General features: G+C 43.4%; 1 protein-coding gene across 3 annotated transcripts in view; it reads left to right on the top strand.

Moving 5' to 3' along the window:
- Nucleotides 1-15,266, top strand: part of PATJ (PATJ crumbs cell polarity complex component) — a 340,451-nt gene that overhangs the window by 307,570 nt on the left and 17,615 nt on the right. The window contains exons 36-38 of one of the 3 annotated variants that reach the window (XM_020993086.2): nucleotides 8,533-8,726; nucleotides 10,773-10,920; nucleotides 12,686-12,772. In XM_020993086.2, the coding sequence (XP_020848745.1) occupies nucleotides 8,533-8,726; nucleotides 10,773-10,920; nucleotides 12,686-12,772 (429 nt within the window). Of the gene's footprint in view, nucleotides 1-8,532; nucleotides 8,727-9,025; nucleotides 9,805-10,772; nucleotides 10,921-12,685; nucleotides 12,773-15,266 lie in introns of those variants that run through there. The other 2 variants (XM_020993089.2, XM_078156676.1) reach the window with 2 other exon arrangements.

Consider the following 15,266-nt stretch of genomic DNA (forward strand, 5'->3'; position numbering starts at 1 on the left):
GCTTAATAGTTTTAACACAGAACATGGTTTTAATGATTAGGCTTTTCTCGTTTTATAATCAGCTAGGATTTACCCAAAGCTGGTAATTAGCATGATGAGGTAAAAGGCAGAGAGGGCAGCGACTCCTTAATTGAATATTTGGAAAAGGTTGACTCCTTGCATGCTGTGAAGCAAAGTCAGCCCCTCCAAGTGATGATGATGACGCCAAGGGTCAGTATTGTTAAATTCATTTAAAGTGAAAGAGACTTTTTAAAAAGTTGTATTCATGCCTATAGTTAGTACCTCCTGCCTGGTCATTTCTGAGTATGCTTTTCCAAGTAGCCCTTCTCATGTAAAAATAATCTGGTGAAACCAGCCAGCACAGTGACTTCTGGCAATATGTGCCCCATTCCATCTCCCTCATCCCTCACTTCTCCAATGAAAGGAGGAGGGATCGTGAACCAGACAATTGTTTGATCTGCCCATAATCACCCACATGGTATTATCCGCCTGTCTAACAGGCAGAAGGCAGACTAGGGGGAGGGTCAGTTTTGGAGTTGGGAAGTTCTGGTTCAAATGTCTGGACATATACCTCCTATGTCACTCTAGGAAAGTCATTCACCTTCCCGGTGCCCTAAGCAGCTCTTGAGGACTATCTAGCATTAATAGAGAGGGTTTCCTGTGACGAAGAAATCGCAGAATAGTGGGTTTAGAAAGAGCCACAAAGGCCATCTAATTCAACCCATATCTCAGCCAAACCGTAAGCATTTATTTAACACCTCTTGTATGCCTGGTGCTATCCTCAGTTCCAGGAATATGAAGACAGAAATGAAACTTCCTGCCCTCAAGGAGCTTAAATTCTTTGGGATAAGACAATATCTATATATATGCCTAACATAAACCAACTCATTGGTGGTTCCAAGACTCTAGTGCATTGTACCCACTCTATTTCCACCAAGGTGCCATATTCTCTGGATCCATCCATGAGCATGATCTGTTTCCTATGATCTAATGCTTAAGCTCTTTTCTTCTCCTTCCTGCCTCCTTCTCTTCCTCTTTTCCTTCTTTCATTTCTTCCTTTCTTTCCTTCCTTCCTTCCTCCCTCCCTTCTTTCCTCTTTTTTTTTTAGACTAGTTCTCTCTAAGACAGAAGTATAGCTGCCACTCCCAAGCTCAATCATAGAGAGCTAGACTTGAAGTCAGGAAGACGTGAGTTCAAATACAGCCTTAAGCAAATACTAGCTTTATGGCCCTGCGCAAATCAGTTAACCTGTCTGCCTCAGTTTCCTCATCTATAAAATAAGCATAATAATAGCACCTCTCTCTCAAGGTTGTTATGAGAATCAAATGAAATTGTATTTTTGAAGTATTTTGCAAACCATAAAGTACCATATAGCTGCTGGTTATCACTATCCATCTCACTGTTGAGCAGCACAAAGCTTTAACCTGTTCCATTTCTGATCTGGCCCTGTTGCCCTTCCCTAGATAGTCTGGTGTTCCCCCCTTCCCCCAACCTGGGGGCTTACCATTTTGACACTGGACTGAGTGTAGACACCTCTTCAGTGTTAGCCCAACTGCAGCTCAGAAACCCTGAACTCACACAATTCACCACCCTTAGCCCCACTGGTAGCAAATGTAGGTACATACCACTGCACCAGGCCTACCCTCCCTTTTCTCACACTCTTTGCTTCATTCTACCTCTCTCTAGGCACCTTCAGGAAGAGTTAATCATAGCTTAGGTTTTAGTTTATATAGAGGGTTTGTCTATAAGGGAGGAGTAGAGAGGTACTCAATGTATCATGTGAATCAGGTATGGGACAGCTATTTATTTCACACACACAAAAGCAATGCATAGCCTGAAATACATAAAAGCACTCATTGATAGAAAGACAAACAAGTGGCACTGTCACACTTGGTGGGGAGGTTGGCACTTAAATCCATCTAAACGTGAAGCAGTTTCACCTCAGTCCTGTTCCGTATCCCTCAAAGTCTGTGGTATCTAACTAGCCAGACCAGCAATAAAATTCAGCCTCCCGTCAGTGGTATCCTCATCCATGCAGAAACTTCTGCTGCCACCAGTCAGCTCCATCCATCGTAAACAAGACCTCAGAACCATATGAACTCCGAAGGACACTTTCACACCTGGATACATCCACCCTGAGATCACTGTTCAGTCATCTGCTCAGGAAAGGTCAAACCCCAAAAGAGGATGCTGAAGACTAGGCAGGCTTCCCTAAGCAGGTCACGAGCTTTAGCTGCCAAGTGCTCGTGGCCATGGGGCCGCTGGTGTCAGGCTCAGAGTGAGCTGCCTTCCCCCTGCCCTGCACTCGGAGCAGATCATAGCAGTGTGGACAGTACCCAAACCAGAAAGAGGAGAGAGTGCTGAATTTGTGGTCACTCCCTTTTAGAGATACCCTGAGTCATCGGATCCTCCTCAGTGGCCAATATGGGGATTGCCTCATGCCCTCAAGGCATTCAGTCTTCACAGTGCTGAATCACGTCTGTGTGGTCAGCCAGAAGTCAGAGACCCTGTGCATGGTCTGTGGAACTGTTAAATAGGCAAATGGAAAATTCAAAATGAATATGAGGTCATTTCAGCCTTGAAGGGGGCCACTAATATTGGGTAGTGTAGCCTCTTCTAGCATGTAGCATTTGAGCTGGGTGAAGGAAATCTGAGGGTCTCGGCAGTGGCTACGAAGAGGAAATGCTTTCCAGGTATGAGGAAAAGCCTGTGCAAAGGAACAGAAATAGGTGGTCCAATGGAGAGCATGCTGGACCTGAAATCGGGAAGACCCAAGTTCAAATCCAGCCTCAGACATTTACTTGCTAGCTGGGAGATTCTGGGAATAACAATAGCACCTACCTTCAGGATTGTCATGAGGATCAAATGAGATAACATTTGTAAAGCATTGAGCCAGCCTTAAAGTGCTGTAGAAATGCTAGCTATGTTATTGTCATTGTTGTAGTTGTTATTGGGGAAGGGGCGCCAGTTTGGTTGAATTACTGAGTACGTGAAGGGAAATAAGACATAAGTCTGGGAAGAAAGTTGTGAAGAGCTTCCCATGCAGAAGAGAGGAATTCATGTTGGAGCCTAGAGGCAATCGGGGAACATTAAACCTGACTGAAAATCTTCCCTGTCACATACACGGCCATCCAGCCTCATGTGGAGGATCTCCAAGGACGGGGAATCCATCACCTCCTGAGGCAGCCCATGCCATTTTGGACTAGCTTTAGTCACAAGGCAGAAGCAGAAAGGAAAATATAAGGCACAGTGTTTATTCTTCCTCATGGGCAGTCTTCAAGCAGAGACTGAGTGACCTCACGTTCAATACACGGTAGAGAGGATTCTAGGTCAAGTACGGTCCCAGATGGTCCCAGAGGTCCCTGCTGTCTGAGATTCTGTGATTCCAGTGACACTCCCCTGCCCATGCAGAGGAACATTCACTGCCAATGAGCATGTGTAGCACAAACATGGCAGAGCAGGAAACAGAATTGGAAATGCCCACTGATCTGTCTCCCTGCCTGTCTAGTGCCTGGCCTCATTCTATTGAACAGATGGGTCTGTATCTTCCTTTTCAGACCATCCAGGAAAAGCTAGTCTGTCATCTCCATCAGGAATCCATCCTAGCATGACTTCAGTGCCAGACAGACCAGGCCATGCGTAGTTTGGAAAACAAAGATCTCATTTGGTTATATAATAACTTAACAGGACTCTGAAGGTGTTGACGTGGCGGACCCATTCTGAGTGGTTTCTCCAGTCATCCTGGATTTACCCTGCTCAGTGTACATATGGCATCACCCTATGCTCTGGCCCCCATTATCCTCCCATTATGGCCCATTGCAAGCATTTACAGGATACTTGACCAACCTTAGTTGGGACAAGTCATGGACACAAAACTAGGCAACTTAATTAGGTGCGTAAAAGACACATGGAAACTCTGAGCTGAAGGGGATCAAACAGAGAGAGGAGCAGGAGAAGAAAATGTACGGAATGTCCACAACAGGAAGGAGGGAGAGAAAGAAGAGAAGAGAAGAAGGGAAGGAGAAAGAGGGGGAGAAAAAAAAGAAGGAAAAAGGGAAGGAGAAAGGAGGGAGGGAAGGAAAAAAGGAAGGAAGGAAGGGAGGGAGAAAATGACCCTTCTTTTCAGAGGTAGTGCATCATTCGATGCACAAACCATCAGACTTTTGACCAGTCTTCTCTACTGGGGTGTGGGCACGTGCATGTGAGCTCTTCTATTTACTCTTGAAGGGATACTTTACCGAGTAATGGAAGAGGGAGAGATATATTTAGAAATGAAGGTGAAAATTTAAAAATAAACATTTTTTAGTATTTAAAAGGGATCCTATACTTAGAGCTGGTAGCATTCTTAGAGGGCATTGAATCCAACCTCCTCCGTTTACAAGGCACAGACCAGGATCACACAGTAAGTGTGTGTGAGACTAGATTCAGACTCAGGCCTTCCTGACTCCCAGCCTCAGAAAGCATCTAGCCCGTTCTCTATCTGAACAAAAATGTCCTTTGCTGCAGGACAACTCCAGTACTGGTCTTTCACCTCAGATTTGACTAAGGCATCCTGTCCTCCAGGCCTGTAATTCCCAAGTTATGGTCCCAAACCTTCTCCTGTTCAGGTGCCTATACTGCTAACTTTCAATTTTTACCCTCTTTCCTACCCAGAATCAACTGTTTTGACTTTGATAAATTACCCTAAGGGGAAATGGGAAAAAAGGAATGAGCATTTCTAAATCACCTACTTCGTAAGAATATAGTCCTTGCCCTTAAGGAGCTCTTAATCTAATGGAAGAGCCATCACTCAAATAATTGTGTACAATTAAGATAGAGATGGAAATAATGGCATAAAAAAGGTTTCTTGCAGAAGCTAGGATTTTAGCTGAGTCTAGAAGGAAGCCAGGGAGACCAGGAATGCAGAGGTGAGGAGGGAGAGGATTTCAGGCTTTGGGAACAGTCAATGAAAATAGCTGGAGTCAGGAGAGTCTGGTGCCATGAATAACAAGACGGAAGGACTATGCTAGAGCCTTTTGGATACTCCATAGCCTGGCCCTTAATCATCCTAAATTAATGACTGTGTGTGACCTCCAGTCTCACATCTCCATTTACCTTTCAGACATCTCAAGCTGGCTGTCCAAGTAGACATCTTAAACTCAGTGTCCAAAACTGAATTCATTCTCTCTCCCTCTAACTCTTTCCTCTAGCCGGGACCTTTCCTATTATTGTAGTGGACAACACTATCATCTCAAACCCATAGGCTCACAACCTAGGCATCATCCTGGATTCCTCACTACCTCTTATCCACATCCAAGCTGTTTTGGAGGCCAGTCAGTTACACGGCTCCATATTGTAGATTTCACCTCTGCAACCTCTCTTGTAGATTTCATCTCTGCAGCGTCTTTTGTAGATTTCACCTCTGCAGCCTCTCTTGTAGATTTCACCTCTGTAGCCTCTTTTGTAGATTTCACCTCTGCAGCCTCTCTTGTAGATTTCATCTCTGTAGCCTCTTTTGTAGATTTCACCTCTGCAACCTCTCTTGTAGATTTCACCTCTGCAGCTTCTCTTGTAGATTTCACCTCTACAGTGTCTCTCTAGTAGCCGTCTTTCTTCCTCTGACACTGTCCCTACCCTGGTATAGACCGAGGCCTCATGCTTAGATTATTGCAGTAGCTATTAGGCGGGTCTGCCTTCATCCAGTCTCTCCCCATTCTAACCCATCCTTCACTCATTTGTCAAAGTGGTCTTCTTAAAGTTCTGTCAGCTCTTCCTAGTCAATAAACTCCAAGGGCTTCCTATCATCTCCAGATATAAAATCCTCTATTTGGTATTCAGAGCCCCTCATCACACACACACACACACACACACACACACACACACACCACACACACACACACAAAACCCTACACCTTTCTAGTCTTTTTATACCTTACTCACCCACATGCTTTTTGATCCAGCGGCACTAGCTTTTTGGCTATCACACAAACAAGATACTCCATCTGTCGTCCCCAGACATTTTTCTAGTTGTTCCCCATAACTGGAATTCTCTCCCTCTTCATCTCTCTGTACTGACTTCCCTGGCTTCCTTTCCCAACTAAAGCCCCATCTTCTACCAAAAGCCTTTTCCAGAACCTCTTAATTCCAGAGCCTTCCCTCTCTTAATCATTTCCCATTTATCCTGTGTGTAGCTTGTTTGTACATAACTGTTTGCTTGTTGTCTCTCCCATTAGATTGTGAGTTCCGTAAGGGCAGAGACTGACTTTTGCCTCTTTTTAAATCCCCAACACTTAACACAGCACATTTGTTATTGTTTCTGTTGTTGTTGTTAGCTGTATCTGACTTTTTGTGACCCCATTTAGGGTTTTCTTGGCAGAGATACTGTAGTAGTTTGCTGCTTCCTTCTCCAGCTCATTATAGGATGATAAAACTGAGTCAAATAGGGTTAGATGACTTGCCCAAGGTCACACAGCTAGTCAATGTCTGAGCCCAGACTTGAACTCAGGAAGATGAGTCTTCCTGACTCCAGGCTCAGTGCTCTATCCTCTGCACCACCTGGCTGCCCACCTGGCACAGAGGAGGCACTTAATCAACTGACATGATAATGTCTATACTTTGGTAGCAGGTAAAAACTCAACATTTGTTTATATATCTTGAGTCATTCATAGTAGTGAGGAATTTTTGCTACTTAAGTGTAGTAGGTTCATGGAATACTTTGATCTCCTTGTCTGTCTCCCCTTCTTCTTGTACCTTTTGGGATCTAGACCTGTGATTCCATTAGTATGAAGTCCCAGTCTGGAAATTCTATCCACCAGTGTAAATTGGCAACTTGTCAAGAATTTATAGCTTTAGAAAGCCGTCTGGGTCATAGGATTGTAGCTTCAGAGCTAGAAGGGGCCTTAGATGTCATCTAGTCCAGCCCTACCCTTATTTAAAAATGAGGAAACATTGACCCATAGCACTGATTCAGACATGACTGTACTCCCTCTACTAGGGTACACTGCTTTGTGATTCTGTGAAATCTATCCAGACTAGCTTCTCTAAATAGGCTATTCCAAAGCATAGAGACTTCCTGCCTGCTTAACCCTCCATCTGTTAACCCCTGCTGCTTCTCTCTTCCTTTCCTGTGGACAGGAAAAAAAGTAAGACCCTTTTGTCTAACCAAATGAGTAGCTGTTAATTTTGGGGACCCTATTGTACTTCTAAAAATGCATAAAATCTTTGTGTGACTTTGTTGATTATAATAAAACTCTTCGTGATATTACTTCTGTGTATCAGTTAATATTTTTAGCTGCTGTTACTGCATGCCCGAGTATTATATGGTAAACTGAGGTATAAATAGAAACTTTGAACTAAGAATGGAACATTGGGATGTGGCCTTTGTAAATACTAATGCATTAAATAAGCACGGCTCTTGTGGTGTTAGATTGCTGGGCTATGAGGGTAATGCTTTTCATTAAAATTGAAACTATTATAGTTAAATAAATACCCTGTGTGTTTGTGTGTGTGTGTGGTGTGTGTGATCTATTTGGCAGCCTAGAAAGTTCAGCTCCAGTACTTTGAGCTTTTTCCTCCCTTGCTTTACATAGAGTAAAATCATGGTCTCGTGTGCCATCTATTGGGAAAAAGCAAAATAATCACCAAGCACCTGAGGTTCTTTGAAGCTAGTGTTTTTCCCCTTTTGTTCCACGGGCCCACATGCAAATACTGAATGCACTCCTTGAAATATAGCAGCCAGTTGCCTCTTTCCAACAGACAGAAGTCTTCCTGTCCCCTCTTACTTCAGCTCATCAGAATAGCCCTTTGAAACACACAAGAAATCTGAGAGGGAATCGAGTAAGTGCAGATAAGCCTCCAAGGTAGTAAAAAGGAAAAAGGCCATGCCTTCACCAGCCCTGGAATCGCAGAATCTCAGTGTTGGAGGTGCCCTCCACGTCTACTTCATCCAGCTCATCTTTGCATGAAAATCCCTGCTGAAACATAGCCAATGAGTGTCCTCTAGCTTTTGACTGCAGAGCCCTCATGAGGAGAATAAACCATTGATTAAGTGCCTGCTATGTGCCAGGCACTACCTAATGGCAAATCCTGTGGAATAGCTCTAATTGTTAGCAAAGTTTTCCTGACATCAAGCCTTCATCTGCCTGTGCAATTTCTATCACTTGTTGTTCATTAGAATACTCACTAAATTGTTTTGAGCTAGTCTTTTAAAAGAGCCTGGTAATTAAAGGTGCAGTAGATTGTCTCATGCAGGGAAATATGGGGATGGTCATTTCAGAGGGTCAGCAAGAAGAGATGGAAAGAGGAGGGTGGCTCAGGAGAATGGCTCTATGCCCAACTCCCTCATTTACTACTTCTGTGATTTGAGGCAAGTCAGTTAACTTTTCTGAGCCTCTATTTTCCTCATCTGTAAAATGGACATAATTATTGCCCTGGGTTCTTCTCGAGTTCAGTTCTGAGCTTGAAATAATTGATGTGAAAATGCTTTGTCAAAGTATCATTTCTATCCAAATATAAGAGCTCATTACAATTGCTCTGATCATTTTATTCTTCTAGGTTAATGGTATTGATCTGAGGAATGCCAGCCATGAGGAAGCTATAACAGCCTTAAGGAAAACACCCCAGAAAGTGCGACTGGTTGTTTACAGGGATGAAGCACATTATAAAGATGAAGAAAACTTGGAGATTTTCCCTGTCGACCTTCAGAAGAAAACGGGCCGAGGACTGGGCCTAAGCATCGTTGGAAAACGGTAAGGTGCTAAAACAGCTGTTCTCAGAGGTCCTCAGCCTCTGAGTGTGACTCTCAAGAAAATAAAACTACCATGTGCCTCTTCACATTCTTCATAGTGTATATTGATACATGTATGCTTCCCAAACCAATGACCGCATTACGTACTAAAGTACAATCACTTCAGAGCCATGTTCATCCTTAATTCGAATGCAGCCGACTTGTGTGGTTATGACTTCAGTCCACGTTCTTAGAATAATTTCAAAATATATTTATGTCTTATATGAAGTTTCTCCTCTCTCTAATCCATCTTCCACACAGCTGCCAAAGGGATATTCCTAAAGCATAGGTTTGACCATGTCGAGAAGCTCCAGTATCTCCCTATTACTCTACAGTAAAATACAAACCCGTCTTCTGTTGGTATTTAAAGCCCTTCACAGCATGGTTTCAGGGAAAACCGGGAAGACTTGTGTGAACTGATGTGAAGTGAACTGAGCAGAACCAGGAGACAATGTATCCAATATCAGCAACATTGTAAAGACAAACAACCTTGAAAGACTTAGGAACTCTGATCAACACAAGGACCAGCCGCTATTCCAGAGGACTCATGACGAAACTGGCCACTCACCTCCAGATAGAGAGCTGATGGACTCAGAGGGCAAACTGAGGCGCTTTTTTTTTTTTTGGAACATGGCTAATGTGGGGATTTGTTGTGTTTGATTGTGCATGCATGTCTGTAATGGGTTTTGTTTTTCTCGCTTTCTCAATGGCGGGAGAGGGGATATGGGAGGGAGAGAATTTGGAGCTGACAATAAAATTGAATTAAAAAATGAATCCCTTTACAACCTGACTTTCAAGGTCTGTCTTTCTAGCTTTATGAATTACCCCCCTATGTGCACTCTACCACACTGGCAAAGCTCCTCTCCCACCTCTACTCCTTTGTACAGGTTGTCTGTCCCTCATCCCTGGAATGCATGCTTTGTCACCTGCATTTCTTAGGCTCTCTGGTTTCCATCAAAGCCATCTCCTATGTGAGGCCTTTCTGATCCCTCCCCACCATTAGTCTCCACTCCTCCTCCCCCCGTTATCCTGTATATCTTTTGTATATGCTTATATATGCACAAAATGTCTCCCCTGCCCTCAGGAGGGCAGGCGGTGTTTCATTTTTGCCTTTCTGTCTCCAGCTTAATGCTCAGCACAGAGTAGGTGCTTGCTTGCTGGCTGGCTAATTCCTTGTTTGCCCACTTGGGGGAGGAGCCACCATTTTGTTTAATCCCTAACTGGATTTAGGATCTCATCCATGTAGTATACCTTCCCTCCCTCTAGAAGTGCAGATTACAGCCCATCCACGCCGTCTCATGCTAGGCAGTTCTTGCTCACATCTTAAGCCCTCTGAGGAGTTTATTTCCATATTCCTGAAGCCTTAGAAATGTATGGGATTTACCTTTTCCAGAAGGAGAAATTAAGGCATAAACCAGTTAAGTGACTTGCCCAAAGTTACCAAGTCAGCGATCAGTCCCTCTTTCCTGCAGCCCAGAAGGCCCCCCAGAAGAGGCAGACATTTAATGTCGTTGGAGAATCTATGAAGCTTGCTTTTCCTGGTAAGCAAATTCAAAAGCCGGATGAGTACAAAGCCATTGGCAGATAACATCCTACTCTATAGCCTTAATCCTGACAAAGATGCAAACTAAATAGTACCTGCCCTCAGGGAGCTTCCATCCTACTGAAGGAAACCTCATACACACAAATCTATATTCTTCAACAACTTTATGTGTCTCGGTTATGCCAGTCGCTGTGCTGGGTGCCAGGGATACAAAGATGAAAACTAAATAATGCCTTAAGGAGTTTCCATTCTACTGGATAAAGCAGCATACACACACGTAAGTAGATGCAAAATATACCTCAAGTTAAAAGCGTTTGTATGTATAGGAGTTATCATTCTTTCAGAAAGAACGTGGAAGTCTGCCGTGTGGCTTGGAGTTAGTGTGTCTCAACTTCTAGGAATGGTGTGTTTGTGAAAGAAGATAACAGGCTGAGTCACTGGGCACCTGCTTTGTGATCTTGCCAGAAATGGAAGTGGAGTCTTTATCTCTGACATTGTGAAAGGAGGGGCTGCTGACCTGGATGGCAGATTGATTCAGGGAGACCAGATCTTGTCTGTGAATGGAGAAGACATGAGAAACGCTTCCCAGGAGACGGTGGCCACCATCCTCAAGGTGAGTCTATGGCATCTGATTGTGTTATCTCACAGTGCTATGTAGCTAGCAGGCATCCGCTCTACTCAATATCATTCCTAAAACGTAGGAGAAATGTTATATAGTGAATTATAAAACATAGTTACGTGGAGCCAAAATCTGTTTGGCTGTAAAGCTACAATGATGTATGTGATGATGCAGGAGGAAAATTATCATGTATTCATCTTGGAATTTAACCCCTGAATCCAAGATGCAGACTTGCTTAGGGGACCTGAGCTAAGCCATGCTGCTCCCCACCTCCCCTACCTTGGCCTCTCCATCTTCCCCAGCAACTCTCCAGACTGTAGATTGCGGGAATCGTCTGTGTGCTTCAGGGGAATTCAGTCTCCCTAATTGGAGTTCCTTTCATAGTCATAGACAAAACCAAAAATAAGTCCCCTGATTTCACAGGAGAGGAAAAATTCTAGGAAGAAGGGAAATTCTGTGGTCAGCTATAACTGTGTTGGATGTGAATGTGAAGAGGATTTTTCTAAATTAGTATCTCAAGCTACCAGGTACCATAGACAGACAAACATAGTCTTAATATGAATTCATTTCATCTGAGAATGACAAGGCTTGGAAGGGAGCTCACAAAATCATTTTCATCCTGCTCCTACTGTTTGATAAGAGATCCAGGCCGCTGGCTCTCACTGGGACTGGCTTTTAGGAGATCTTTGACTAATGGCTAGGTCCTGAACTGAATAAAGAACTGAACCTGCAGTGAGGAAGACATAGGTTCAAATCCTCTCTGGTACTTACTGGCTGTGTTAGCCTGGCCAAGTTACTCAACATTCCTTGACTTTGGGTACCTTATCTGTAAAATGGTAGTAATAATAGCACTATGTCCCAGGGTTGATGTGAGGGTTAAATAATATGTGTAAATTTGTAAAATATTCAGAAGGTGATAATATTTGTAAAGTATTCATGAAGCCTCTTAAAGTCCAGTTCTCAATATCTTTGCTGCTTAGGCTCTACATTATACATGAAAGCCATTGGTCAGTAAACTTGAAGCATTGTTACTCCAAACTGCAAAGTAGCCCGTCTTCATTCATCGGGATTTGCCCTATAATGCAGCATTAAAACTGAGAGACAGTGACAGAGAGAACATTCTGGGAATGCTCATTCAGTTTTCAGATGGATCTCCTCCTCCCCCTCATAGACACCATCTCCCTGCCTATGTGCATTTTTTTAACTGTGTCACTTACTTAAATGCATTTCTTCCAAAGTAGGCAAATTAAGAGGGAAAATCCCAAACTAGTCATTTGTTGAATCAACTTCATTGAAAAAAAACAAACAGGGGCAGCTGGGTGGCACAGTAGATAGAGCACCAGACCTGAAGTCAGGAGGACCTGAGTTCAAATCTGGCCTCAGACCAAACACTTGACACTTACTAGCTGTGTGACCCTGGGCAAGTCACTTAACCCCAATTGCCTAAAAAGTAAAAAAAAAAAAACAGACAGACACAGAGGTAAAATCTGTTGGTTGAAAAGTGACTAGTAGCAGCATATTCAGTCACTCAGTAAGCACTTATTAATCACCAACTGTGTTCCAGGTTCTGTACAATGGGTATACCAAGACAATAATGAACAGTTGCTGCCCTAAAGGAAGTGACTTTCCATGGGAATGATTCTCATCAGCCTCTCAGCCTGCCACCAGTTACAGAGCATTGGCTCATAGATGCACAGGGCCAGGCTGGAGCCTTCCACTGATGGTTTTTGTCTGGGCTTCTTTTGTTTTTCATCCCAAGTGTGCTCAAGGCCTTGTGCAGCTGGAGATCGGAAGATTAAGAGCTGGTTCGTGGCTCTCTTCAAGGAAGACCTCTCAGAACAGCCAGGTGAGTAGTGACCTTGAAGGAGACTGGTAGTAACAATGAGCGAGTGGACTTCTCTAATTCACAGGGAGGGAGGGGATGTTATGGAAAAGACTCCGGGAATCCCCAGCACGTACTTGGCTCTGTGACTTCGTGACCCCTGGGCACATCTTTAAGACTCGAAGTTATTGAGCCAATGCATGGTGAGAGGGAATTCCCAATGGAAATCCCAATGAATGGCTCTGATGAAAAGAAAGACCCCAGACTTGGAATCAGAAACCTGGGTTCAAGTACTGACACCATCTTTCAGGTTGGCTTTCTTCTGCAATAGGAGAGAGGATAATAATTCCTGCAGTACCAACGTCATTGAGCTTCCTATGGAGACTCAATGAAATGCTGCCATTTGGGTTCACATAGTCAGCTTCTCAAGAGCAAACCATTGTTCCTAAAATGGTTTAACAGCTATTCCTGAGAAAGATGTGGAAGTTTTAATGAACCGGAAACTCAATGGAAGTTAATAATAGGACATGGCATTCAAACCAAGAGGCTCATGAAACTCGGGCTGCCATTAGGATGGTTGTAGCGTCCAGGGACAAAGGACGTATGCTTTGATCTGATTTTAGAAAAACACGGAAAGACTTGCAAGAAATAATGAAGAGCAAAATAAGCAGAACCAAAAGAACATTGTATACAGTAAAAGCAATATCATTTTAAGAACAACACTGAGTGAATAAGTCATTTGGACTCGCATAAATATTGAAATTAACCATAAAGGACAGTGAAGAAAGTCACTGTTTGCATCCAGTGAAAGAACTGATAAATAGAAATATGTAGAGAATAATTTTATATAGATCTATTCCTATTTGTCTAATGGTGGTCATCTCTAGGATGGGGTAGGAGAGAGAGAGGGAAGGAAAAGAGGGAAGGAAAAAAGGGGAGAAAAAGAAATTTACACGATAACTTTATTAGATATTTAAAAGGAATAGCATAATACATAACACATAATAGATTTGTAGCTTCATGTGCAGTATCTTTTTTATTATACTGTGTTATAGAAATGCTTGTTTTATACCATAAATTTAAAAATAAATAAGTGTTTTTTAAAAGGCCAACCAAGATGGTGAAGGCTTTGACGTCTTGTCATATAACAGTAGGTTGTAGGAATCCAGGCTGTGTTTGGCCTGTAGAAGACACAAGGAGTGACATGATAAGTCATCTGCCAAGATTTCTTACATGGGAGAGGGTTCCCACTCATTCTACTTGGCCCCAGAGCACACAATGAGCAGCAATGGGTGGGGGTTGCAAGGAGCCAAATCAGGCTTGATGTCAGGAAAAAACTTAAATGCGATGTTTCCGTGGCCTCGGGAGCTAGTGAATTTTTCTTTGCTAGAGGCCTTCTGACCGAATTGTCTTTTGTTGGGCATTTTGCAGCAAGGATTCTAGGTCAGATGTAGACTGGAATTCCCACTCTGAAATTCTGTGATATCTATACATAACTATGAAGCATGACGTGCATGTAAGATATGATAATTATTATTATTCACTTAGAAGATCATAGGTCTAGATCTGGAAAGGACCTCAGACTCCCTCTAGAAGAAGCCACTCACTTCCAGAGGATGGTTCTTAGAGTGCCAGGGTCCCAAGGGTAGTAAACATCAGGGCAGGCCCTCTGTCTTCCCATAGAACCATTCTGCCTCCCTTTTCCTTTCTTCCTAACTGACAGAGCCTTCCCACTTTAATAACGGTGGCTTTTCAAACCTCTGGCTGTTTGGATTGTTGTCTTCTATAAAGTGGGTTTCAGGTCCCCTAGTTCCATATTATTTCAATGAGGTTTAAATGCAAAGGGATGGAACATAAAAGCGAGGGGCTTATTAATTCACCAATTTTTCTAGTCCCTTTATTGCCGGCAAACATTTTCCTCGAAACACTCTCCTCTGCTCCCCAGTTGGGGCTGAGCTGCCTGACTGCATTTGGACACAGCTGTGTTTATTAAAAAGGTAACATCTGGTGGCAATTTGACCCTCGTTAGCTCAGCATTGTTCTGGTCCTTCAATGAAATTTTGCCATCAAGCTAACTTGTGAATAGCGAGGACATTTAATGAGTCATTCTTGGGGGAGAGGGGAATGCCAGGTTCTCCCTGGTTTTGTGGACTGGCATTACCCGCCGTGCTGGCAGATATTTGGGGCTTTTTTGCAAGATTAAAATAAGCGTCATCTTTAAAAAAACAAAAGCCCTTTTGCAGTACCTTCTTCCCCATGGTTGGCTCTGAATGCTGGCGGTAGACAGTTAAACTGTACCGCCTCGCTGAAGAGTCCTCGCTGTACTTAGCCCGCTAATCCACTCACGCTGTGCTTGGGCATAGACGGCCTTTTGTCTTAAGGCTGCAGAAGCTATTTTCAGTGAGAGGGGTCACCCCATTTCCATGGTTATCAGCCTGCAGCTGTTTCTAGATGACTGTCTCGAGGACCCCCTTTATGGCCCAAGCCTACTGAAGTGAGTTTCCCAGAGAACGGGATG

This window comes from Phascolarctos cinereus, unplaced genomic scaffold, assembly GCF_003287225.1.
Source record: "Phascolarctos cinereus isolate Bilbo 61053 unplaced genomic scaffold, phaCin_HiC Scaffold_5;HRSCAF=322, whole genome shotgun sequence".
NCBI classification, from domain to species: Eukaryota; Metazoa; Chordata; class Mammalia; order Diprotodontia; family Phascolarctidae; genus Phascolarctos; species Phascolarctos cinereus.